At 41.3% G+C, this 25,781-nt stretch overlaps 1 protein-coding gene across 3 annotated transcripts in view; it reads left to right on the plus strand.

Moving 5' to 3' along the window:
• cdh12a (cadherin 12a) overlaps positions 1 to 25,781 on the plus strand; it is a 47,752-nt gene that overhangs the window by 19,478 nt on the left and 2,493 nt on the right. The window contains exons 3-11 of one of the 3 annotated variants that reach the window (XM_028977105.1): positions 5,745 to 6,039; positions 7,152 to 7,271; positions 7,701 to 7,868; positions 8,260 to 8,447; positions 17,842 to 18,095; positions 18,745 to 18,881; positions 19,343 to 19,464; positions 21,639 to 21,753; positions 25,372 to 25,641. In XM_028977105.1, the coding sequence (XP_028832938.1) occupies positions 5,745 to 6,039; positions 7,152 to 7,271; positions 7,701 to 7,868; positions 8,260 to 8,447; positions 17,842 to 18,095; positions 18,745 to 18,881; positions 19,343 to 19,464; positions 21,639 to 21,753; positions 25,372 to 25,641 (1,669 nt within the window). The remainder of the gene's footprint in view (positions 1 to 5,744; positions 6,040 to 7,151; positions 7,272 to 7,700; positions 7,869 to 8,259; positions 8,448 to 17,841; positions 18,096 to 18,744; positions 18,882 to 19,342; positions 19,465 to 21,638; positions 21,754 to 25,371; positions 25,642 to 25,781) is intronic. The other 2 variants (XM_028977106.1, XM_028977107.1) reach the window with 2 other exon arrangements.

Here is a 25,781-nt window from a genome sequence, read left to right on the forward strand (position 1 = left end):
GACAGGCGCCTAGGGAGCAGAGTGTACTTTTCTCAGTGACACCTCGGTGGTATTTTGGTATTTCAGATACCGTTTATGGGTCCGATTCCTTGCCCCAGACTAGACAAATACTCTCACTGGATTTCTTATGATATTCCACCTAAATCCATTGTCCCATTCACAGTAGAATTAACATGCCCATATGCAGTTAATAATCAAGCTACTCTTGCATGTAGATTTGGCCTGTGACGTAATAAGACATTATATATATATAAATGAAACACACTATCAGCACCTTTGGTCATTACTGAAATGATCTGAGAGCATTTGAGTGCTGTCAGTCACCTACAGATCTGAACACTTCCATAGATGCTTTTATATGTTTGACAACCTAATGCTAATTTGCCCTGCTTTGTAAATTTGGGACAAAGTTGCTTATTTTTTGCTCCTGCCTCAGGGTGCAACCCTCAGAACCAACACATAGAGCAATTTGTTAGTCTGAAGTGATGTGTTAATTTGATATATTGATTTAATTCCGTCCCTTATTTACTTGACGTCTCTGACCTGTTCATAGCCCCATGTTATTCATTTTTCTGCTTGTTTGAATCTACTCACACATCTACTGACACTCAAAGATTCACAGTTTTCATTTGGTTATAGTGTTTCTATAGTTCGCATATCCAAATCCAATTCTTCAAAAAAAAAAAAAACTGACCACAATACTGGTTGGAAAATGAGTAGGTCAATTAAAAAAAAAATATTTGAACACAATTATTTTTGCAACGAGCATGGAAGCAAATGTTATTACAAGATTCTGAAGTAAGTGCTCACAACTTCTGTGTGTTTCCTTAGGATGTGAATGCCCTTCAGTGCTCATGCTCGCTACTGTGTCAGTAAATCACACCTCTTACCCATGACATATATATATATATATATATATATTAGTGATGGGCCGTTAATCTATTCACAAAGTTGGGATGGGAGCTGGGTCTATACTATGCAAGCTATTGTGCCAGAGTTAAATGGTTACACTAGATTTATAAGTATATTTCTTCTTTCTTGTCTTATTTTCTTATTTTCTAAAGACTTTTATTTTGTTTTTGAGACCCGGTTTAGTTCTCTTGGACACATGGCGTGAGCTGTGAGAGGTGCGTGGGGTTTGTGTGCAAAATGTTATTTCCTCCATTTTAATTTATGTACATATTAGGAATATTTTGCATGTGTGTTATTGTTATGTTCTTTTAATACTTTATATTGTAGAGAGAGGTGCAGAAAGATGCGATGTGTGACGCGATGTTCTGACGCGATGTTCTGACGCGACCTTGCTTTTTGTACAGAATACACTTTGCACAGAAAATCTCTTGGGTGTCAGCTCATCATTTGTGGTTCAAGAAACGAAATCAAAAAGTTAGACAACGCAGAAGAAGAACCGCTACACTATGATGACTTTCACCTTGATATTTTACTAGCTAGCTACACTCCTGCACGCTCTCTCAGATCAGCAAAGGAAATGAGACTAAAAATTCCTTCTTCACGGGGTCTCCGATTCCAATCAACTCTGTTCTCCGTTGTTGTCCCTGGCTGGTGGAACAACCTGCCCTCCTCCACATGACTAGCCGAGACTATCACCACTTTTAAGAAGCAGGTGAAAACCCTCTTGTTCAAAAAGTATTACAGACAAATCTAACACTTACACACGCATATGCGTACACATTGCACAAACAATACAAAATACATTATAACTTTTCTTCGTCTAGCATCTAACCATCTCTGAGCATGCTCTTCGCTGAAAAGTTGAGCCTTATCAGGGCTCTTAGTTTGTAAATTCAATATTCTATAGAAATCGAACGAGAATTGCTGGTGTCTTCCTCTTGTAAGTCGCTTTGGATAAAAGCGTCTGCTAAATAAAGTAAAGTAAAGTAGCGCGGATGTATACCTAGCCGAATTGCACTGTAGGGGGCGAGAACGAGTCTTCGAACTGTGAAATTACCACATCAAACGTGACGTGGTAACATAGATGCAGCTATTTAACTGAATAAACAGTTGGTAAACACAAGTACATCGTATTGAACATAATTTATTTTCATCACCAATTATCATAGTAGAACAGCTTTCTCAAGCAGTTTGTGATGCATTTTGGAGACAGGAGATGAGCCCATGGTCTGATCCGCCACCTGGCTTGAGAAACCCGTTCTCAAAGATTTACTTTTATTTCATTATTTGGGTAGCACACATATTCTGAATGCCTTCGGCAGAATTCAAATGAGCCATTTTAATCTAGATTAATGTATATTAATGTAGATTAATCTAGAATGTGTACTAACGTGTACAGTCAGTAAGAGCAGATTCAGATATCGCATATGGAGGAGTAACATCAGACAACATTTACAACATTTAAATGGTGAGTAGTCAGAATGAGTCGTGAGTTCTGTTGTAATCAGTTGCATTTATTTAAAACACAGGTCACAGGCTACTGACTACTTGCCATCGATATTACGCCATCTTGCCATAATGTTGTGCGGTGGCACCTTTGTCATCTTCAGCATTGGGATTGGTTGTTAACTTACCTGCAGCTTTGTGATTGGCTAGAAAATGAATTAATCTGATTGTGGATATGCAAGTAATTTTTTTTTTCTATGCAAGTTAGTTGGAGCAGTAGTGGCCTAGCGGGTTAGGTAGTGGACCCATAATTAGAAGATTGTCGGCTCAAATCCCGAGTTGCCAAGGTGCCACTGAGCAAAGCATGCCGACAAACTGCTCCCTGGGCGCCTGTCATGGCTGCCCACTGCTCACTAAGGGTGATAGATTAAAAGCAAAGGAAACATTTTGTTGTGTGCATCGTGTGTGTACCGATATGGTACATCCTGGGAAAATATAATTCTGCACCAAGGCTGAACTTCAGATACAATATTAGGGGACCACTAAGATCTATATAAAAGCAAAAAAAAATTATTTTCATAATAATACATGTAAGTGTTAGTCTGAATAAAATTGTATTAAAGCATCTGCCTTTACATAGCACTGTAACTGCAATGCATAATGTGCACCCCTCATGGTACCAAATTTATTCCTAAATAAAAAGTATTTGTATAGTTTTGGTCTGCAATTAAATTGTTCAGCTGGCAAAGTATATTCATCAATAAATCAATAAATCAGACAAGTCATTAAATGTTGACAAGAACAGTCGTATTAAATGGCCAAGTCGAGCTATATCCATAACAACTAAACTGTGCATGTACATAGACCTGTTACCAAGTATGGTTGTGATATCATAAATTGGAAAAACATCTATTATTAAAATGAAGAGAGAAAGGATTAGTTTCCACCGTTGGTGTGCACATTTGCTTTAGAACCTTTTGAGCCAGTTCATTGTCACTGTACTTTTGTTGCCTCAATAAGAATCGCTTAGGGCAGGATTTTTTTCAGCGAAAGTAATAAAGCTCAGGATTATACCTGAACTTTTCCATCACAGGATTAGTCCACCGTGAAATCAGTTGCTTGTGCTTAAGTCATTTTGCTCCTAACCTTTGTCAGAAGAGCTCAAAGGAGATCACAAATCACAAGGTTCCTCCCTGTTCCCTCCGTCAGGCAGAAGCTCTGCAGTTCTGTAGTGGTAGCGCCTCAGGAATGCGGGCTGAAGAGATTCAAACTGATGTTTGTTTAACCAGTCACAAATGTCACCCTTGTGCAATATCTTAAATTAGATTAAGGCTCTGAGGGCCAAAATCCAACAGGTGAATTAGTCACAAATTCTAATGAGCTGGGCTACATGGAGGAGAGAAAAAAAATAATTGGCTGGACATTTCTAGAGCTAGTTAAGACTTTGGGACTGTTTATTAGTTCACCCACTGAAACAGCAGATAAGTTGGTGTTTGAGAGCATGTGGACAGTCAGTGCTGTCAATTACTGAAATATCACATGGTTCTAAGTATTCAGACACTCTGCTGTGACACTCATATTACTGGTTCTGTCCATTTCTTTTGATCGTTCCTTGAGATGGTTCTACACCTTCATCCAGCTGTGTTTGATTATACTGATTGGGCTTGATTAGGAAAGCCACACCCCTGTCTATATAAGACCTTACAGCTCACAATGCAGGTCAGAGCAAATGAGAATCATGAGATCAAAGGAACTTCATGAAGAGGTCAGAGACAGAATTGTGGCAAGGCACAGATCTGACCAAATTTACAAAAAATTGCCTTCCTAATCCTTAAATGGAACCATGGTTGTCCAGCCAAACTGAGCTATCGGGGGAGAAGAACCCAAAGATCACTGTCGCTGAGTTCCAGAGATGCCATCTGAAGATATTTGAAGAAAGTCAATGATCACTGCAGCCCTCCACCAGTCAGTTGCCTGAGTGGCCAAAAGACAGACTTTTTGGCCTTAATTCTAAGCGGTAGGTGTGGAGAAAACCAGGCACTGCTCATCACCTGTCCAATACAGTCTCAAAAGTGAAGCATGCTGTGGGGGTGATTTGAAGCTGCAGGGACAGGACGACTGGTTGCAATCAAGGGAAAGATGAATGTGGCCAAGTATAGGGATATCCTGGATGAAAACCTTCTCCAGAGTGATCAGGAACTCAGACTGGACCGAAGGATTACCTTCCAACAAGACAATGACCCTAAGCACACAGCTAAAATAACAAAGGATTGTGACTGTTCTTGAATGGCCCAGCCAGACCCCTGATTTAAACCAAATCGAGCATCTCTGTAGAGACCTAAAAATGGCTGTCCACCAATGTTTATTGTCCAACCTGCCAGAACTTGAGAGATAGGGTCTGCAAGGAGGAATCGCAGAGGTTCCCCAGGGAAAAAAACTTGTTGCATCTTTTCCAAAAAGACATATGGTAGTATTAGATCAAAAGGGTGTTTCTACTACATACTGAGCAAAGGGTCTGAATACTTAGGACCATTTGATAGTTCAGTTTTTCTTTGTTAATGTAAAACGTAAATGGCTGCAATATTACAAAGAGTGGAAAATTTAAAGGGGGTCTGAATAGTTTCTGTACCCACACAAATACATTAAAGTGAAGTGATTGTCACTTGTGATACACAGCACAGCACACAGTGAAATTTGTCCTCTGCATTTAACCCATCAACCTTAGTGAGCAGTGGGCAGCCATGACAGTCGCCCGGGGAGCAGTGTGTGGGGACTGTACTTTTCTCAGTGGCACCTTGGCGGATCGGGATTCAAACCGGCAACCTTCTGATTCCTTAACCACTAGGCCACCTCTGCCCCATACACACCAATAGTTCAAATGTACTTAATATCTGATTCCAGTGTAAACTGATTCATCAACAACAAATGTCACATGTGTATACAGTCACAAGATAAAAATAAGATTTCCAGAGAACTTAGCAAATTCAGGTTAATTCTGTGTGGAAAGCAACACATTTCAAGAATATGTTAATGGTTTCTCATGGCAGAATTCTTTTTTGTTCTGTCCAACCAGCCATTTGTTGCTTACAATGTAGTTTCACCCCAAATGTGTTTTTGCAAATGAGTGAAGTCAAATGAATTTACCAACATGTGTTTGACTATTCAATCTGAGTGTTTAGGCTAACATCCTGAATTAAAAAAAAATGTAATTCAGTGTTTTAGGGTTTGTTCAAACCTCCACAATAAAATTAGAACTGTGTCTCATTAAGGTAGAAAAAAGTTTGAGTTTGACTGAATGTAACAAGTTTATTGCATTTCGATGGTTGATAATATTGACTCTAATATGACAAGTGAATAATATATGGTCATTGCACTTTGTTTTTAAGCTCCACACTGACCTGGATAGAGGAGACAGCATGGTGAAGTACACCCTCTCGGGAGAAGGGGCAGGCTCCATTTTTACCATAGAGCCAACGACAGGGGACATCCATGCCTTAAGGAGCCTGGACAGGGAGGCAAAGTCTTATTACACCCTCCGTGCTCAGGCGGTGGACATGCGAACAGGCAGGCCCCTGGAGCCAGAATCTGAATTTGTCATTAAGGTCCAGGACATCAATGACAATGAGCCCAAGTTTCTAGAGGGTCCATATAAAGCCACTGTGCCAGAAATGTCACCAGTTGGTAAGTCTGTGGAATCCATTACACTGGGCTTATCTAACAAGAAATTCATACAGCCAGGGAACTGCTGCCTGGTTGTCAGCTCTTGCTGCTGAAGGGGCCATTAATGAATCCTGCTACTGTTTTTATTTTATGATCGGTTATAAAGTGTTACTCTGATACTCTAAAATAAAATGGTGTTCATGTTGAGACAAATATATTGCACAATGATGTTCAAAATCACAATTTACTAATTTGCAATGAAACAAAAACTAATTGCTGTCTTGGTAGCAGCCTTCAATCTATATGCAGAGTGTCTTAAAAGGAAGACATTACATTTTTTCAGTAATTCTTTTGTTTTATTTACTTTTTTGCTGATAAGATTATTCATAGTAGACATAAGTCTGTCAACTGGCAGTGAAAAATAATAAGCCAGTGCAAAGGTTTTCAATATAATGGGCTGGCTATATCTTCAAGCCCCCATGTTCATGGTGCTCAGGAGACTCTCAGCAATCTTTGCTCAGCTAGCTGAGGACTGTTTTTTTCCAGCTAGTAGCCTGGTGTGTCAGTGCTTTGGTTGAAGGAACATAATTCTCCCGTGAGCTCAGCATCACTATCAAAGCCCACCCCTGTACAATACTCAATGTTAGACGTGACTGAACAGAACTGCCATGAAAATGAAACCAGCATTTAACCATTTGTCATCCTTCAGTGACTTAAACTGTCATTAGTATGAGCTGACTTTGAAAAAGCGATGAAAAGTGAACTCACCAATTAATGACAAAGTAATGTGGTAGACTGCAGTGTGCACCAAGAAAAAGTTAATAAACCCTGCAAATCCTTTTGGGTGAAATATATGTAGGGTGCGTTTATCTGCAGGGCATCAAAGCTGCGGCAACATAGAGTCACTGGCCCTGCCTCTCAGCTGGATGCCATTGCGCTGCCTAAATCCCGGTTAATTTAGAAGAGAGGCCTTAAATTTAAATCTCTAATCCAGTCTTAGATTAGAGTGTTATTCAGCAACCGCGGATTATGCCATTATCAAAAGCAATCTGTTATTCTGTTATCCTCCAAACATGTCTCCCCTAGAAATGATTTGGTGGAGAAAAGCCTGCAGTTTTTTTTTTCCTACCCAGGAACGTACGTGACACAAGTCACAGCAAGTGATGCAGATGACCCCACCTATGGAAACAGTGCCAGGATTGTGTACAGCATCATCCATGGGCAGCCATACTTCTCAGTGGACTCTAAAACAGGTACACATCTGTGACGGTGACACATCTGCAGCGAGGTAGCTGCATGGAAGATAATGTGCATTTGGAACGTGTTTAGCACAACATCCAGGTTCACGTCTTCGCTCCCTCCTCCCCTTCTCTTTTGCCACTGGCATCTTGTAACCATGCGTCATGTCAGCCATCTCCTGATCAAAAACATTTTCCCTGTGGGGATGATGCTAATAAGACTGATTATCCTTTCGCGGGAATGTCAAAGTTCTTTCTTCAATGACACAGGGGTGCTATTGATTGATTAATGAATGAGCCACTAAAAAGATCCCCATTTCTGCTGCCGTTAAGATTAATTGACCCATCTTAGTGTTGCTTTTCGCATCTACTACTTGTCATTTTTCATCTGTCTCTCTCAATCAGCCTCCACTTTAACCTTCTCGTTTTTTTTTCCATATGAAGGTGTCATCAGGACCGCTTTGCCAAACATGGACCGCGAGGTCAAGGAGGTCTACCAGGCACTCATTCAAGCCAAGGATATGGGCGGGCAGCTAGGAGGTCTGGCCGGGACCACCACCATCAACATCACCCTCAGTGACGTCAATGACAATCCGCCCAGGTTTTCAAAAAGTGCGCTCAATTAAAACTCTACTATTGTTGCACATCGTTGTATTTATGTACTGTTTCATTTCATGCTATTTTTCCTAATCATTACAAATATATATATAACTCACTAAATAATTAAATTACTGATAAATGTGAAGTCTGTTTTGTTAGTTTATTGTCTTTGTAATTTATTGGGCTTTGACCAGAATTGTCCTAGACTTGGGGTTTCCTGATCCAAGAATGGATTGAGAGTGTGTGTGTGTGTGTGTGTGTGTGTGTGCGTGATTTTTCTGCTTTCGTCTATACAATAGATCACGAAAACATGGTACTAAATCAATGTTTGGTGTTAAGTGTCATATTTTAGTGTTTCTAAAATGTGGACAGCTTCTCTTCTGTGCTTTCATCCTCTTGACAGGCATATTTCACCTCAGAGTCCCAGAGTCTTCACCTGTGGGAGCAGCAGTTGGCGCCATTAAAGCTCATGACCTGGATGCAGGGAAGAACGCTGAGGTGAAGTACAGCATAGTCCCCGGGGATGGCAGCACCACCTTTGACATAATCACAGATGAAGAGAGCCAAGACGGCGTCGTAATTCTTAAAAAGGTAAGACCAGGTCGTCAGCCTTTCAAGATGGCAGGTACTTTTCTACCAAACCCAGGCAACCCAGCGTTAGACTTCAGCCTCATATTTCCATATCAATCAGCTTCTCGTGCTGGGGATGAAGGTGAGCTTAGACTGCAGGAACAGCCTGAAGAGGGTGAGCAACTGCCGTCCCAATTGCATATGTGCTCACACAGCCATGTAGATGTATGCAAAAAAGCATTAATCCATGGTGCGCCTCTCTCCAGAGCGCCTCGGTTTACCCTTGTGCAAGGCATCTCTTGTGACGGTGAGCTAAGTTGGCACTACCCGCAATGAATAATGCCTCACCGCCCACTGCCACCTTCCTGCTTTAAAGCTTCCCCTCGCGTTTTCCTGATGAATTTTTGGGATTTGTTAAATTCCTTAGTGCAGCTTATTCACGTGCCCCTGGGGAGATGAACCGTATTCACCACCGATGATTTGCCATGCGGGAATCTGAATGAGGCACAGGGGCTCAATATGTAACAGAGAGCAGGGTGACCTTCTTAAGTCACTTTCAGGCATCTTATTTTTTAATGCTTAGTTTGGCATTTTTTCTAGAAAGTGGCCAATCGTTTTTGATTTAGGGAACATGAATAAATGAGTGCGGCCATCGCCGTCTGGACACATACCTCTTGATGTGATGTGACGAGTAGAAATCCCTGGCGACATGGCCACGCACAGAGACTGGTATCTCACGATAAGTGCTTAGCCATGCTAAAAAGCCCCGGTAAAAGCTTTGTAGATGAGGGTGGAGTGCTCTCGTCCCCAGGGATAGTGTGGACACTATTCCACTATTCCCTTATATGTTTTTTCATCAACACAGTGAGTCTGCAGCACACAATGATGAGAGATTCCTTTCCCCCACCAATCCGTCTGTTAAAGCTCAGCAGGCAGCAACTCATTGAGGGAAGGGGCAACTGTTGCTCAAAGACATCTGCCTTGACTTAACCCTTGTGCGGTGTTTATACTTCTGTGAGTCCAGTGGAGGGAGGAATACATTGTAAAATCAATGAAAATGTTATATATTTCTGAAATGGGCCCCACAGACCTGAACACCTTACAAGGATTTAGGGACATGCAGGAACGCAGCAAAGGCAGGGAACTAATGCTGGATTCTGGGACCACCTTTAATTCCTATAATTAAGACATTCCCAAATATTATAAAGCTTTTGTGGAAATGTTCTTTTGTATGACTGACTGATGAATGAAATAGCTTAAAAATGCTACATAAAAAGATCATACATATGGTTGAAAGAAAAAGCTTCAATTAATAGCAAATATCAATAGTGGGGCATATGGCTGGAATCGTTTGGGGCACTACTTGTCCTCTTGAGGTCATCTTGAAACATTTCTGTTCTAAAGTGGTGCCTTCCAGATGACAGTCACACATGCATAACTGAATGGTTGATGAATCCTATATCATTCATTCACCACATATATAATATTAATTCACTTAACACCTACAAGTGGTTTTAGAAGTACACCTTGTGGATCAGGGGTTTTAGGATTGTAGAGAATGGTGGGTAATAAAGGAAATGTGATGTTGCACTGCATGTGGCTGCATGGTGTGTGTTGGAAAAAGAGTGTGTGAACTTTCTATAGAAAACTACTGCTGATTTAACACCTATGATTGATCTACAAACCATAACACATTACTTTTTTTTTTTTAACTATCTCATAATTTCAGTGCATTTGTTTCACTTTAGTGGCCATTACTGAAAAGCAAGGCATGATGAAATGACGAAAATGGCAGGGATGAAACCAAATGTTCGAAATGAGTGAAATCTTGTTTGGATCTATCTAAAGTGCTGGGAAAAATGCAGCCAATTAATTTCATATAAATCCCATACACAAGCTTTTAAATCGAGTGCTGCCACTTTGTCCTCCACTGTATCTTTTTTCATTAGCCAAGCCACATTCAAGGGCCACAGGTTGGCCAAAGAAGCCCTGACAAAGTAAAAATGGATGTGCCCTGACTGGTGACCCACAAACGCAACTCAAATGGATATGAGGGATCCTCACCATGGGGCACAGAACAGGGTCAAAGTCAATAGCCCTCTTCTCCGCCTCTCTCTTTCTCTTTTCAATGACATCCCTCCCTCCACTTTCTCCCCAGTGAAGGGATACAGTGTGGCGCATCTTAACCACCCACGGTGCCGGGCAGGGAGTGTAAGGTAAATTGCTGAGATAGACCATTTGACTGAACAGCTCAAATGTTTTTTTTTTCCTTCCCTCGGTCAGTGAATTTAGGTGAGTAATGTGCTCTCAGGATTATCAGCTGTTTGTGGACAAGGGGATGAAAGGTGGGCTGGTGCCCATCCGAATAAAAGTCTTTTCACAGCACAAAAAAAAAAAAAAAAAAAAAAAGAAAGAGAAAGAAACATTATTCTTTGTGTTCTCTATCAACAAGCAGCTTTCATCAGGCCACAGCATATTACTCTGTCTCATTCAAGGTTTGATGTGGGGGGGGAGTAAAATCGGCTTCAGATTTACTGCCAGTCAAAGGTTGGAGTTTCTTGCTGAAATGGTAAAACACCCCTCGTCAGGGAATTTTAAATCCAACTTTCTATCTAGTTTAATTCATAATGTATAGGAACATCATTAGCAAGTCACATAAGTTTTTTTAAGTCATTTCACTGCCTGTCCAGATTGGCTCTCCCTTGCAAGGAGTGCTGATACGGATGAACATCTTTGCTGCAGTTGATCAGCTATGAAGGAGAACTGCCGCAGAATTTTCAATGAAAAAGTGGACAGTGCCACCTATGGGTGTACAGTGCAAGGCTGGGGTTTACAGAGCATGAAGGGGAAGCCGGCAAGCCTCTGAATCCTTAATTCCCTATTACCACAGTGAATGGGCACCATTGAGATGTTGATTCATATTTTTTTTTCTTCATGGGCAAATAAAAAGCAGCTTCCTCTTGCGCGGCTGGGCAGCTGGGTATAAGATGAGATTGCAGCTGGCACTGGCGGGAAAGGAGGAGTCAGGCTCCACTCCAATTTAGGAGGCTGATGAGCTCCTCTTGTCACTTCCAGAGGGCCCTAACTGGAACTGATACCACAGACCACTTATCCGTGCTGCATAACGAAGAGGAATAGATTTCACACATATTTTAATTTTTGCATTGGTCAAGAAGCTGTGTTTGTAGGACAAAAAGGGGTGAGACAAATCCTGCACAAGGTGAGCATGCATCCAGTGATGGCAAACATATCAAGATAATATTAATATAATCATGCCAGAAGTGAATCAATCTTTAAGCCCCTTTTATCTTTATTTACGGACACAAGCTAAAATCTTTGCGGGCAGTGGGAAGATGACTGCTGGGCTTAATCACTGGAATCATCATCAATCATGGCTTTGTATTGAAATTCCCTCACTGGTTCTGGGTTCGCGTGTCTCCATCGAGCAACATGCCTCTTTGCCTGTCCTCAAGTCATCTCCATGGCTGCTGGGCTGCCAGCAGGGTATCAGTTCACAGGGCTGGTAAACGGCAAAGGCTCAGGGAGAAGTGGCTGTGGGATTGGGACTGAACAGGGCCTTTCAGCAGGTGAAGCGAAGCCACTGTTCTCCTGTCACCAGTAACAAGACCACTGGTGGTTTGACTGGACTGCCGAGGTCTGCAAACAGGCCAATGATTCCAGATCCATGCTGGGGCCTCTTCAGGTGATTCCGCTGGTTATGCTGTGAGGTTCTGTGTAACTCTATTTTTACCTGAGTGAAGTTCAAAGTGGCAGAATCAAGGGTGCTAAGGTTTGTTTGAGGAACCATAGTAAGCCATGGAGCGACTGACGCCTGCTCTGTCACCTGTACTCTGTTGAATATGCTGTATTTCATGCCATGTACTATAGGTATGTTAGGTATGTGTTCTGTGTGTGTGTGTGTGAGTGCATCAGCAGGTATCAAAGTATCATTAAATTTAGAGTGTGGAGAATGTATGGACATTCTCAACACGCCACATAATCAAAGCAGTGTCCAAGGTTCATTTGGGCATTCAATCATGAATAATGACAAAATTCCAAGTAACAATACCAATTATCACAAAACCTCAAACTAAAGTTCAAGTACATTTTTAATGTTCATTTTTAATAATAAAAAAAACTAATTAATTGTAAAACACGCCACATGAAGACCATGTGGCGTGGAGAAGAGAATAGAGTGTGTAGAAAAAACTCTTTCTCCCTACACACAAAGCACTGTATTCAACCACTCCAATTTGATGTTACCTGGCAGAAAGAGGCATGGCACAATAGAGGTTAAAAATGAACAGTTTCTAATTTATTAACACCGGTAGATAATTATTGTAGTTACATGTGAATATTGAATGTAAAAAGGTACCAAGGTTACAGAGAAAGTAAACATGAGAAGAAAGAGTAAAGAGGGAGAAGAGAAAAAGAGGAGGAGAGAAAGACTCAGAAACCTTCCGGTTTCCGATGGAAAAACCCCCCTGAGCAAGATAGCTCAGAGTCCCATTTTCCACATGTGCGCAGGCTTTTATACCCCTGGCCTACAGGAAGTTGTCACTGGCCTACAGGAAGTTGTCACTGGCCTACAGGAAGTTGTCACTGACCAATCAGAACCTGTTGTTTCTGATGTCACGCCCCCGGTGCCTCCCATTTGGTGAAGACAAAGAGGGTGGGCGGTCCTGACGGCTGATACTTCGCACGTTGACGTCGGACAAAAGACATGTAAAAACCGGGGTGTCGAATCTTCACCCTCAACCATCGACACAGGAATGTCACACTTCCCCCTGCAGACATCTGTTATGCAATGCAAAAACAGGCTCCTGCGATGTCCATTCTTACATAATCATGAAAAATAACAATCTTATTTTCTCCATAGTAATACACTAGGTTTAGGGAAGAACCACACATTTTCTGACTGTTTTTTGTCTTCTTTCTCTTGATGCCATGTTCTGTGTCTGTAAAAAATAGATTTACATTTTGGCCAAAAGCATTTGGCAATGTCCAAGAGCTTCACTTTGTTCAGCCTTCATAACCCTTCCAAATAGCCTGCTGCCATTGCATCTAATTATCTATTTAAAGACTTAAGCCTACTGACCATAAAGCAAATATACAGCCAAAGCCTGCAGTTTGCCAGATGTGACCAAATATTACAAGCTAATTAAACTGCAATATACAGGACAGGGAATTAGACGTATGTAGAGGCTGAAAAGTGGAATCATGATAATATTGTTTTCACCACATTCACTGTCATTTCATTGCAGAATGAAACAGGAGAATGAAACAGGGTGGTAGTAGCCTTGTGGGTAACACGCTATGGGTAGTAGCCTTGTGGGTAACAGAAGACCCAGGTTCAAATCGCTTACTACCATTGTGTCCCTGAGCAAGACACTTAGGGTTAAGTGTCTCCAGGGGGGACCTGGACACAGCCATGTCCACCTAATTCCTCACACCTGTCCATGGCTGGAGCCTTGCAGTCAAGCACATTGGTGCCAGGTGGGTCTCCAGGTGCACCCAATCGTGACAACCACTAAGCATAAAACCCTCTTCTTTCTTGAAGAAAGAACTACTGTGATTACCTTGTGATTTATTGACCAACGTTCATGGCACAAATATAGTGAATGAATGAACTTGGAAAAAAAATCATTTCAATTGTGTCTTTTGGTGTGCGTTTTTGTCTTTTCTATTATACACTGCTCAAAAAATAAAGGAAACCAAATAAGACATCCTAGACCTGAATTAATATTAATCAAATATTTTGTTCTTTACCTAGTTGAATGTGCTGACAATGCAATTACTGAGGAAATCAGATTTATCAACCCATAGAGGTCTTTATTTAGAACCTCGTTCAAAGTCAAATCAATAGCAAAAAAGTCAAAATGAGGCTCAGTAGTGTTTGTGGCCTCCACGTTCCTGTACGACCTCCATACAATGCCTGGACATGCTCCTGATGAGGTGGCAGATGGTCTCCTGAAGGACCTCCTCCCAGACCTGGACTAAAGTATCCGCCAACTCCTGGGCAGTCTGTGGTGCAACAGGCCATTGGAGACATGATGTCCCAGAAGTGCTCAATTTAATTCAGGTCTGGGGAACTGGCAGTCCATAGCAACAATACCTTCATCTTGCAGGAACTGCTGACGCACTAAAGCCACATGAGGTCTAACATTAGGAGGATCCCTGGGCCAACCGCACCAGTATGGTCTTACAAGGGGTTCGATGGTCTCATCTTGGTACCTAATGGCAGTCAGGCTACCTCTGGCAAGCTCATGGAGGGCTGTGTGGCCCCACCAAAGAAATGCCCCCCACACCATTAATGACACCACTGCCAAACCGGTCATGCTGGAGGATGTTGCAAGTTGCAGAGCGTTTTCTATGGCATCTCCAGACTCTGTCACATGCTCAGTATGAACCTGCTTTCATTTGTGAAGGGCACAGGGCGCCAGCGATGAATCTTGGTGTTCTCCGTCAACATTCAATAGTGACCAAAACATCAGCCAGAAAGCATTGAAACTGAGAAGTGGTCTATGGTCACCACCTGCAGAACCACGCCTTTATTGGGGATGTCTTGCTAATTGCCTATAATTTCCTCATGTTGTCTATTCCATTTGCACAGCAGCATGTGAAATTGGTTGTCAGTCAGTGTTGCATCGTAAATGCACAGTTTGATTTGACAGTGATTAATTTACATTGTGTTATTCCCTTTAATTTTTTTTAAATTGGTTTATTACTCGACAGTGAACAAATAGTCCTTCTGTCAATTTTGTTACATTTTTGATGGTGTGGGACTTTTATTAGGCATAAACAATTACCTTTCTTCTGAATAAACCCAACACTTGTTATTACGGGCAGCGAGTGTAAGAAAGCAACCCCATAAACGGAAGGTTGCCAGTTCAGATCCCAAAGCAGAAGATCTCTGGTGAATATCTTAAGAACAACCACAGTAAACATTCAGTCCACAAGTTCAAATTAAATAAGCAAATTAGCAAGTTGTGGATTGATGTAAAATACTTAATAAACTCCAACCTCAATGATTTGATAAAGATTTGGTCATTTGGTGATTCTCGTGAATAGTGCACTGAAAATATTGCTCCCACAAGGAAATGTGGGAAAGCTTTATAGTATTTAAAGGGTTCAAATAGATCGTTTTATGGCTGTCACTTAGATACATGCAAGTATTTTTTTTTCTTTTTTTTTTATCAATTTACTGTTTACTGTGCATTTAAATCAGTAAAAATTAAAAAATGAAAAAGAGGACATATTTTACTTCTTGATCTGTTGAAGGGCCAATAAGCAAAGATGAGGCAATAACAATCACACAGCTCAGTGTTTCATGGATATTACTACACTGACACTAATCAGACTTTCATCTCATTGAACATCCCAGGATCATACAATGCAGACCAGAAGAGAATGGATTCACCTTGCTGAGCCATGGTTCCTCTCATGTTCCCTTCTTTTTTCCTTTCTACTGTTCCCTTGAACACTGTGAGGCGCTTTGTGACAATGTGCATTGTAAAAAGCGCTGTGTAAATAAATATTCATTTATGAATAATTTTGATCCAGCTGACTGACATTACAACTATGATGAATTAATTCTACTCAAATGGTGTCTAATACCTGTCTTGTTCTTTTGCCTTGGTATTTTGTCAAAGCTTTAAAGTAAAGCCAGCAGGCTTCTTTTATGAATCCTGGTCTTGGTTGCTACCTCTGTGTTTCATGTTGGGGGGTGTTCACCGTTCCTTGGTCTGACACCCTGTCCAGGAAGTGTTCCTGCATCAATGCACCTGGAGAGGCTCCAGACTCCAGCAACCTTGACCTCTACAGGTTTTGAAAATGAATAGACTTTAATGGCTACAAAAATTTTGCTAACATGAAATAAGACATAGTTCAATCAAAAGACCAGTTACAGAGTGCATTAAATGCTGTACTGAGTTACCTTTGAGCCAGTTGTCATACGGATCGAATAAAAAAAAAATGCTGAGGTGGATATACTGCATAATTACACTATGCACCTAATTAAACTGAGCTGCTTTTGACCTTGGCTGCATTTGGCCCAATTGAATGCAGTCTATCCCTTGCATGAACAATGCACTGCAGACAAGAACAGAGCAAACCATCCACCACCACTGTTTTTCCCCTTTTTGTTTAGCAATAAAGAACATCTCTGACTAAAGACTCAGATCAATAGCCAAATGAGACATACTCTCTGACTCACTTTAACAACTATCAGACTCAACAGCTCACAAGGTGCAAACTGCACTCCTTTCGGGAAGAATCGATCTTGATGCAGTGTGGGTATGCATTTCCATATCAAAGGTGCCGAGCTCCTTTGCTGCAAATGTGGCGTGGAGCTAATGGTGCTGAAGTGGAGATAAGCAGAACTGAGTCCAATTTGATTTCCGGTTTTCTGATTGCTTATAAAAGGCTCTTATGCAGTGATGTAAACTGTGCACAGATTAATTTTGCCCTTCATGTGTGCTCACTTCTCACTATATGTGTTATTTTCTGCATTTGAAAAATTTAATCTTTCCAGTTTTTCAAAGGGGTCACAATGCTGGACTGCAATTGGATGCAATTCCAGGTTTTATGCATGGATAATTTGCATGTTCTCTTATTTTGGGTTCTCCGATAACCTCCCTTCATCCAAAAAATCTGCACTCTAGGTGGATTGTTCAAAAATGTATTATTTATGGTTGAAAACTAAAATAATTTGGAACATGCTTTATAGTTATTAATAATCAGACATCTCCCATTTAAAAAATGTTTCAATAAAAATCATTAAATATTGTGTTCTTATACAACAATAATAGGGTACTCAATTTTTGTAAATGTTTTGGGTCCTTGATCAATTTCCACACTTCACGCCATCCCAAAATGTTGTCCTAAATATAGGTTTGTGTGAGTTGTGTGAGTGAATGGTGTGTGTCCAGGTGAGTGCACCCCTCCAGTAAATGACATGCTTTTTTTGAACTCGACCTGTTGTGGTGGCCCCTGACTCACACTGGGCATCTGACTCCTGCTCTTAGTGGTCCTGAACTTGCAGTCTCTCACCTCGCCTGAGTGAGACTGAAGTTAATTGAGGCCTTTTTTGCCTCACTCCACTCCAGTGCTGTATTGCTATTGATTTGTTTGGCTGTTGTGTCCGAAGCTTTGACACTCAATAATTGCCTCGCATTCTACTCTAATTGGCATTCACTGTGTGAATTGTGGGTTATGGTGGAGACAGAAGGACGAAATTGAGGACTAACTGATGTCATTACACATATGGGTCAGCAGATGATGAGTTAGTAGAGAGCAATGGATGTTTTCTTCTGTGACTCCACTAAAGGATGGAGCCTTGTTCTACATAAAATGCAGATGTCCTTGTGACCATTATGATGCCTCTCACTCATTCTCTGTATCATTTCTCTTTTAGGGGCTTGATTACGAGACCAGAAAGTCCTACAGCTTCAGAGTGGAGGCTTGTAACTTGCAGCTGGATCAGAATTTCCTCCACCTGGGCCCTTTTAAGGATGTGGCAATGGTGAAGGTCAACGTTTTGGACGTGGATGAGCCGCCTGTTTTTAGTAAGTCCTCATACAGCATGGAGGCTTACGAGGACACGCCTCTGGGCGTCGTTATTGGAGCTGTGAGAGCGCAGGACCTGGACACAAGCAAGAGTGCTGTCAGGTGAATACACACAGGATACTGAATCCCAGTACACAGACATTAAAACACAAACTGAGCCACATGCACATAAACCTACCTATAAAAAAATATTTTTTGATCCACTGATTTTAAAGAAAACGTATTTTAAGAGTAAACACGGCACACCGAAACACTATTTTTAACATCGCCGAAAAGGGTAGTACAGTCATATGCTGACAAAATCCTCACTGACAAGCTACTGCCACAATTTCCTGTCTGTCTGCTTTACTTATTTGGCACGTTTCTGCCTTTTTCTCCAGGTAAGCGCTGCTGGAGGTGTTAGAGCGTTGATGCTGAAAGTGTTTGTCATGGCAGTGCAGGAAAGAGTCCCTGTAGAAATAATTCTTTCACGATTAATTTTGCATTGGAGAACATCATGTGTGGGTTGTTCACCTAAAAGGCAACTATGCGGTGTTGATATGTCATGGTTAATATTTAACAGCAGAACATTTGCCATTGTTCATCAGGGATGCGCCATCAGTATGTGACTTTAATGAACCACAGTGCCCCCAGGAATAGAATACAGATTAGTCTCACTTTTTATGCATTCTACTTGGACTTTCTGCCTTTTGATGATCAAATTGCATTTGCCACAATATAGTCGTTTTAATTTAATATTTCTATATTTAAGGTATACAATTGACTGGAACAAAGACACTGAGCACTTCTTTGAAATTGACCCTAAGGACGGCATTCTAACTGTGGTCGAATTTTTGGACCGAGAGACCACAGCGCAGCACAACATCACCATTGTGGCAAGGAAAGTTAGTAAGTAACAGAATGATGGTCACTTGATTCAGACCAGATTTGTAGCGGCATTAGCATCAGAGCATGGAAGTGCAAAAGTAGAGCAGGGGTCTGCTTTTTTTACTGCAATACTACACTGCCACCTAATGGACACTAACAGACCTATGTGGACAGCACTTTTAAGCAGATTGGCATAATAATAAACATTACTAACCGTTATTCTGTTTACTATAATATTGTGATATATGACCATAACCAATTACTCATTAAAAACATTATTTCGGCTCTATATTAAATCACCACAATCAACATTTTTACAATGTATTTTCATATGCAGACAGCTAGTGTCACTGTTTTATCATTTAGGTGGTTTCTGTGTAGTCACTTTTCAAAAGGAATACATCTCTTTGTTTTTGTAGGTGTTTCAAAAAGATGGACAGTCTTTTATTTATTTATTAATTTATTCATTACATTTTTTTCAGGCAATCCGCTCTTGTTCAGTAAGGTTACGGTCACAATCAATGTGCTGGATGTCAACGAGTTCCCGCCGGAACTTGTCGTTCCACATGAGACCTTTGTTTGTGAAAATGCAAAAGTAGGCCAGGTAAGTGTGTGTGTGTGTGTGTGTGTAAGCATATACGCATTCCTACACATGACTGGTAGTAATTAATCAGTTATTTTTCTGAAGAATAGAAATGTGAAGCGAAAAAACTACAAAAAAAGTCTCCTACCAAATTTAATGCACCCATCCTTTTTAGACTTCTTACTTCCAATGACATGTCCAAGTGAGTGCAATTATAACATTACATTAATTCAAATTACAACATTGCCGAGCTGCACACAAAGCACATTCTTCCTTCGTGCACCCATATGCAATATATAACATTATACGAACATGCACACACAAATACAACATTTCTAATATGTATTGTCAGTAAATAAATTTAAATAGACAACATGCTGACCCTCACTTCCTATTTCATGTGTCCAAGAGGACACAACCAGGTTACTGAAGGAGGAAAGCAAAGAAATGTTGTCTCATCAATTAAATAAACAAATAATTAGATGACAAGAAAATAGAGAGACAGGTTCCATGACAGCAAAAACAATAACACACTTACCTGTCACACAGGCAATTAACCAGATAATCAATAAAATTCACGGCTCAATATAATACGGCTCGATAATTCCCTTATACGTGTCAAACACATGTACAGATTGTCACATGGCACTGATAACCAAAATAGATGTCACTTAAGTCACTGAGAATGATACAATAAAAGACACAAAACACATTTAGAGAAAGAGTATATAATAAATCTAGTGCATCCTAACCACTATGGCTCATTTACATACACATACGGTGAAAAATTGTACACAGAACATACACTGACAGTCACATGCATACACTCCAATGCATGATATCACAAACCCATTTACAAATAGGAAGACACAAGGTATTTATTCAGTGAAGTACTTCAGCTCACGTTAAACTGTTGTCTAATGGCAATCATGTGCTGCAGTTAAAGTGTCATATTAGAATATCAGTGATGCAAGTACGTTTTTTTATTGTTATTATAGAAGGTTTTTGTTATTATACCACTGTTCATGTATGCGACTGGCTGTATTGACTAATAAACATCCTGTACTGAAAGAATGTTTTCATATTGTTGCTAGGCAACAGAATGACCATAGAATGTCTCTAAGCCAGTCACATTGTACGGTAGGAACAGACATTTATAATAGAATCAAAATCACTTTATGTCATCCAATCAAGATCTCAAAAGTGAATGTGAAAGTCATTATTTTTGTCATTGTGATTCATGGCACGGTACAGGTTGCACAAATGTTTCAATTTGACCCATCTCCCTTAGTGAGCAGTGGGCAACCATGAAAGGCACCTGTGGAGCAGTGTGTGGGGACAGAACCTTGCTCAAGGGGACCTCAGTGGCACCTTGGCTGTTCGGAATTTGAACCTGCAACCCACGAGTCCGCTTCCTGACTTGCTAGGCCACCATGCCCAATTTGACAACTTTGTTAACAATTGGAAGTATTCAAATAACTTAATTTGGCCAGTTGGTACCAATGGGCATCAGGATTTCAGGAACAAAATGAGAAGTTTATGAATTTCAAACCTCCACATTCTCGCACAAACTTCACTTTTGACCTATTTCTCTGTGAACACAGCCAGGATTTGTCCAGCTTTGTCTGGCGAAGAGGCTTTGCTGGGTGCCGACAGTGCCAGAGACAAGTGGAAGAGTCTCTTTTTTTTTTAAGTCTAATCAGCCATTTTCCTCAGTCCGGTCAGTCAGGCCATTCCTTTGTTCACGGGGGCTGTGCCCAGTCCGAGCCGGAGAACAGCCAGGCCCCCTGCAGGTGTGTGATTGTAAGCTGGCAGGGGTGGCGATGCATCCCTGGAACTGTCCGCCATACTGCAGACTGCGGAATTTGGCGCAGACTGTGCCCTTGGACTACAGCTGGTACAGCTGCTGTCCAGGATATGAGGGTCTCCTGCCACGGCAGCTTTGTATTACCTGCTAGAAAGAAGAATAAAAGAAATTTGTTTTTACACAGATACTTGAAATCCAGCCAGGTTTATTGCACAACTATGAGCTTGTTGGCTGCATGGGGCTTATTGTTCCTCGTCTCTGGAGTGTCAGCATTATGAAGGACGGCATTATTTGTCAAATAATTCTTCTTTATGTCTTTGAAACTGAGTGCATCACAGGAATTAAGGATTTTGTCCATCTTCTGATGTCTAATTCCTTTAATTCACAGGTGATCCAGGTGGTCAGTGCTCTGGATAGAGACCACCCAGCAATGGGCCAGAGGTTCTACTTCAAGACCCTCAGAGATGTCAGTCAGAGAAACTTTACCATCAGAGACTATGGAAGTATGTCAGACTCATGAATGCACTCACTTGGTGGTCCTCTGTTTGTACTGATGCGTGTACTGATAAATCTGTAGATCAGGGTTCCACTCATGGCTTTAAAAGTCAGGGATTCTGCTGATTTTCCACTTTTATTTTATCACCATAGTATCTACAATACGTAGCTACCTTGGAGATCTGGAATGAGGCCTGGATTTGGATTCATGATCCAGAGCTGAAAAACCCTGCTGTAGGATCTTATTCTTTTGAACTCACGTCTCCCCTCCAGAGAAAGAATGAAAGCAACACTGCATAAACAGAGAGCCCTCCGTGAAAGCAACCAGTGAGGAGAGGTTTAGAGCAGAGTTACTTAATATAAACATTATATGTGTCATAGGCATTGTTGTCCCATCATGGTTTTCATGGTAATAAACTTGCATTAATAAGATTAGTGCTGCAACAACTTCTTTAGGGCCATGTTAGCATACACACAAGGCTATTTGGTTCTGGCCATAGGTGTCTCTCAATCCCTCACTGGTCCGCTGTGTCTCAGTAGGCTGCCGGTAAAAGGTGTGCAAGTTGTTTTGCATAACGTTCAATCAATGAGTTATGGGGTTCGGTGGTGTAACAGTTGCTTCACAGCGTTCGTGTAATGATCCATCGCGTGTGCGGTCTGTGGGCTGGCGTGGCAGCAGGGCGGACCTGGCCCACATGTCATGACAGAGTCTGTGGGACTCTGTGTGTAGGTGGGAGAGTGTGGGCGCAAGTTCGCGCAGTGTGAGTGTGCGTGTGTTCTCCCCCATGAGTGACCTTCCTTTCCTTGTTTCCTCACTGCTTTTTCCACCGTAGATTCCTATATGTTTCTCCAGAATTACACTAAACTGTTTTTGTGTTTAAGCACCCGTGCCTGGGTCCTCAAGTTCCTTGGCTTTGTGACACTTTGGCTACATGGACTGACATTCAGCAACATTAAAATGAAATAATAATAATAACCAAATCAATCAATTTATGAATTTGTACAATACTTTCAACCTATTTAGTCAGCCCATGTAGCTGTAACGGTTACATTTTTCAAATACTTTGCATATCTTTTTCTAACAGTATTGTTTTGGAGACCCAACTGACAAACAGGGCTGATAAATTGTGTAAAGCGTGAGTTCTACATCTAAGTTCACACTACTCTTCAGATTGTGCATGCTCTCCACCGATCACCATTTTAGGGTGGTGTGGTTCTCTGGAATAATCAAACACTCTTTGGCCACACCCAGGATTGTGCAGATGCTCAGGCCTGCCTGTCAGTTCCTGCGGCTGTGTTCAGGCTGCTCTGAGCTCATCAGCATCAACGGCTCTGATTCCTCCGGACAGCAGCTCTCAGGGCCCGGCTGGCGCACACACAGGCTGAAGGTGTGCTCTAATGGAGCCCTACCTTGTCAAATGCAATCCCCTGGCCACCTGAGCGGAACAGGCGACGACAGGGTCACGTGACCTCTCAGCGGAGAACAGGCGTGTCTTGACACATCTCGTCAGTGGCCCTGTGGCCCCCACACATTCTTCGGGCTCCCTGTGTTATTTTTTTATCGCTTACAGAGTATTAAATTCCTGTTTCCTCTGAGCCTTGCAGCTGCAGAGGCTCAGCTATAGAGTCATCTTCTCCCTGCTAATCTCTCAGGGGAAGAATGAACGCTGCTGACTAAATAATGATTCACAGCCCAGGAGAAATGAACGTTTACTTTGCTCACAGACAGAGTCGTTTACTGGAGCTGAAAACGGAAGATTTTTTAAAGGTTTCTTTAAACTTAAAAACCCAGATTCATACACTTTTCAAGCATCAGATGGTGACTCCACCCTAACGCTCCATTAAATACAGGCCTGGAATTAGTAAGGCGCTCGTGTGGCAAGACGCTGGTAGGTATCAATGGTGCCACCTAATTCACTTGATCTTCCTGACTTCATTTGGGATGTTCTACTTGCTCTCGTAATCTTGTAATCCCTTTATCCAGAACCACTTTGCTTCTGCTTACTGCTTCAAACGGGATCAATTGCTTCTCCAATGCTTTTACAGCAGATGCTTTATTTACAGTCACTTGCCACAAAAAAAATGTGTCTAACAGATTTTCACTGCTTTGCAGATGATCATTGTATTCTACAGTTTTTTATGCATTTAAAGCTCATTTATTCATTAACATGTATTTAGGGTTGCTTACTTTATAAGTAATATATAATAATTTAATTATAGTCTCATAAACACATTTTAACTATATATCACAGAAACCAGTTTTATGTAAATAAAACTTCCACTTAAATATCTTTGTTTGTATCTTGCTTTGTTATATGAATTTTAAAATGAAAACATAAGAAATACAGAGTTTAATGTGATCGGACTGCATGTTTTCAAGGTTCCAACATGCAAGCAATGCATTTTTGAAAGTTCGATAATAGGGTTAGGTTGTTATTTGCTCATTGTGCCCTGCTACTTTATAGTTCATATATTACAGGGTGATAACACAAATCGTACGCATGAGGTGTTTAGGTCATATTTAAATGTTATACAAAAATTGGAAATTTACTGTCTGTTCTTGAAGATCTTCTGTCATGAAATGCCATTTTCTTGTGAGACTTTACATGTAAAATGAAGCAACTATTGAAATAACAGATGAAGCATTTTTTTCTGGCAGATTGTTAATTGGGTCTCAAGAGGCATCTTCAGTAAGGATACTTAGGTGCTGCAAATTCACACCTCCGTTGTTCTCTCGCAGCCGTTGGAGTGGGCCTGCAGTCAGCCAGCTCAGAGCAATGGTCCATGAGTTGAAGGAGGCTATTGGATATTGAGGCATTTCCTTAGGGGAAATTGGGTTTGGCTCAGTCTATGTGCACCATGCAATTTTCATGTTGGGCAGTGCAGGAAATAGTTACTGGCCTAACCGCATGTTTCATATCTTCTTCTGTTTTCATTGTATTATTTTTTTGGTTGTTAAAACTGCAAATACTTTCTGTATTTGGGAATTTGGCACTGTTTGTGCTGATTTGATATATTGATGGCTAGATTAGAATGGTAGATTAGTACAGTTTTTCCCAACCCTAGTCCTGGAGGAACGTCTGCAAAATCATCTTCACTCCAGCCCTACATTAATTAGGCTCATGTGTTTCTTAATGGCCTAGTAATGAGTGTGGCTGGTTGAGAAGACAAAAACCAACTGGCAGACATTCCTCCAGGACCAGGGTTGGGAAAAACAGGAGTAGTAAAACTGGTGCTACATATTCACATGGTGCCTTGCACATGAATACATGCGTCCACATCAAATCTCTGTCGAAGGCTTGTCTTTATTGATGAATAGGGGTGTCTCATACTTTAAGTGCAACATTGGCAATACATCTGTGTGAGAGGGAAGTCCAATGTCCTTCCTCAGCTTCTTATTCTGCTGTGGTTCCAGTGTATTTTATCTCCACTTTGTACACAGTTTTGTACATATTGTACATATACATACATTTGTACATATACATATATTTACAAAGCATTTACAGCACTTTATGGTGTTAATTTAGCACATGTAGGTGCAAAGGAGAGTTTGTGATGTTCTAAATCTTTTGCACATTCTTTGTGAATTCTCCCCTTAGAACCTTCTTAATCATGTATTTATTCAGTAATTCTACTATTCTCAGACAACACTGCAAGCGTGGTGACCCGACGTGCAGGGTTCCGGCGGCAGCTCCAGAAGCAGTACCTGGTGCTGGTATTGGTAGAGGATGGCGGGTATCCAGCAAAAAGCAGCACCGGCACGCTGACGGTGCGGGTGTGTGCCTGTCAACCTGATGGCACGCTGCTGTCCTGCAGTGCAGAAGCTGTGTTCCTACCCGTGGGTCTCAGCACTGGCGCCCTGATCGCCATCCTGCTCTGTGTCATCATACTGTTGGGTGGGTTAACTCTGCAGCCAATTGTACTCTCACAGACATATGTAGGCCACTGAACACCAACAGCACACATGCATGCCTCAGCTGCAAGTAAAATATATATATACACACACACACACAGGCCAAAGGTTTGGACACACCTT

Source organism: Denticeps clupeoides, chromosome 4 (genome assembly GCF_900700375.1).
Source record: "Denticeps clupeoides chromosome 4, fDenClu1.1, whole genome shotgun sequence".
Classification (NCBI taxonomy): domain Eukaryota; kingdom Metazoa; phylum Chordata; class Actinopteri; order Clupeiformes; family Denticipitidae; genus Denticeps; species Denticeps clupeoides.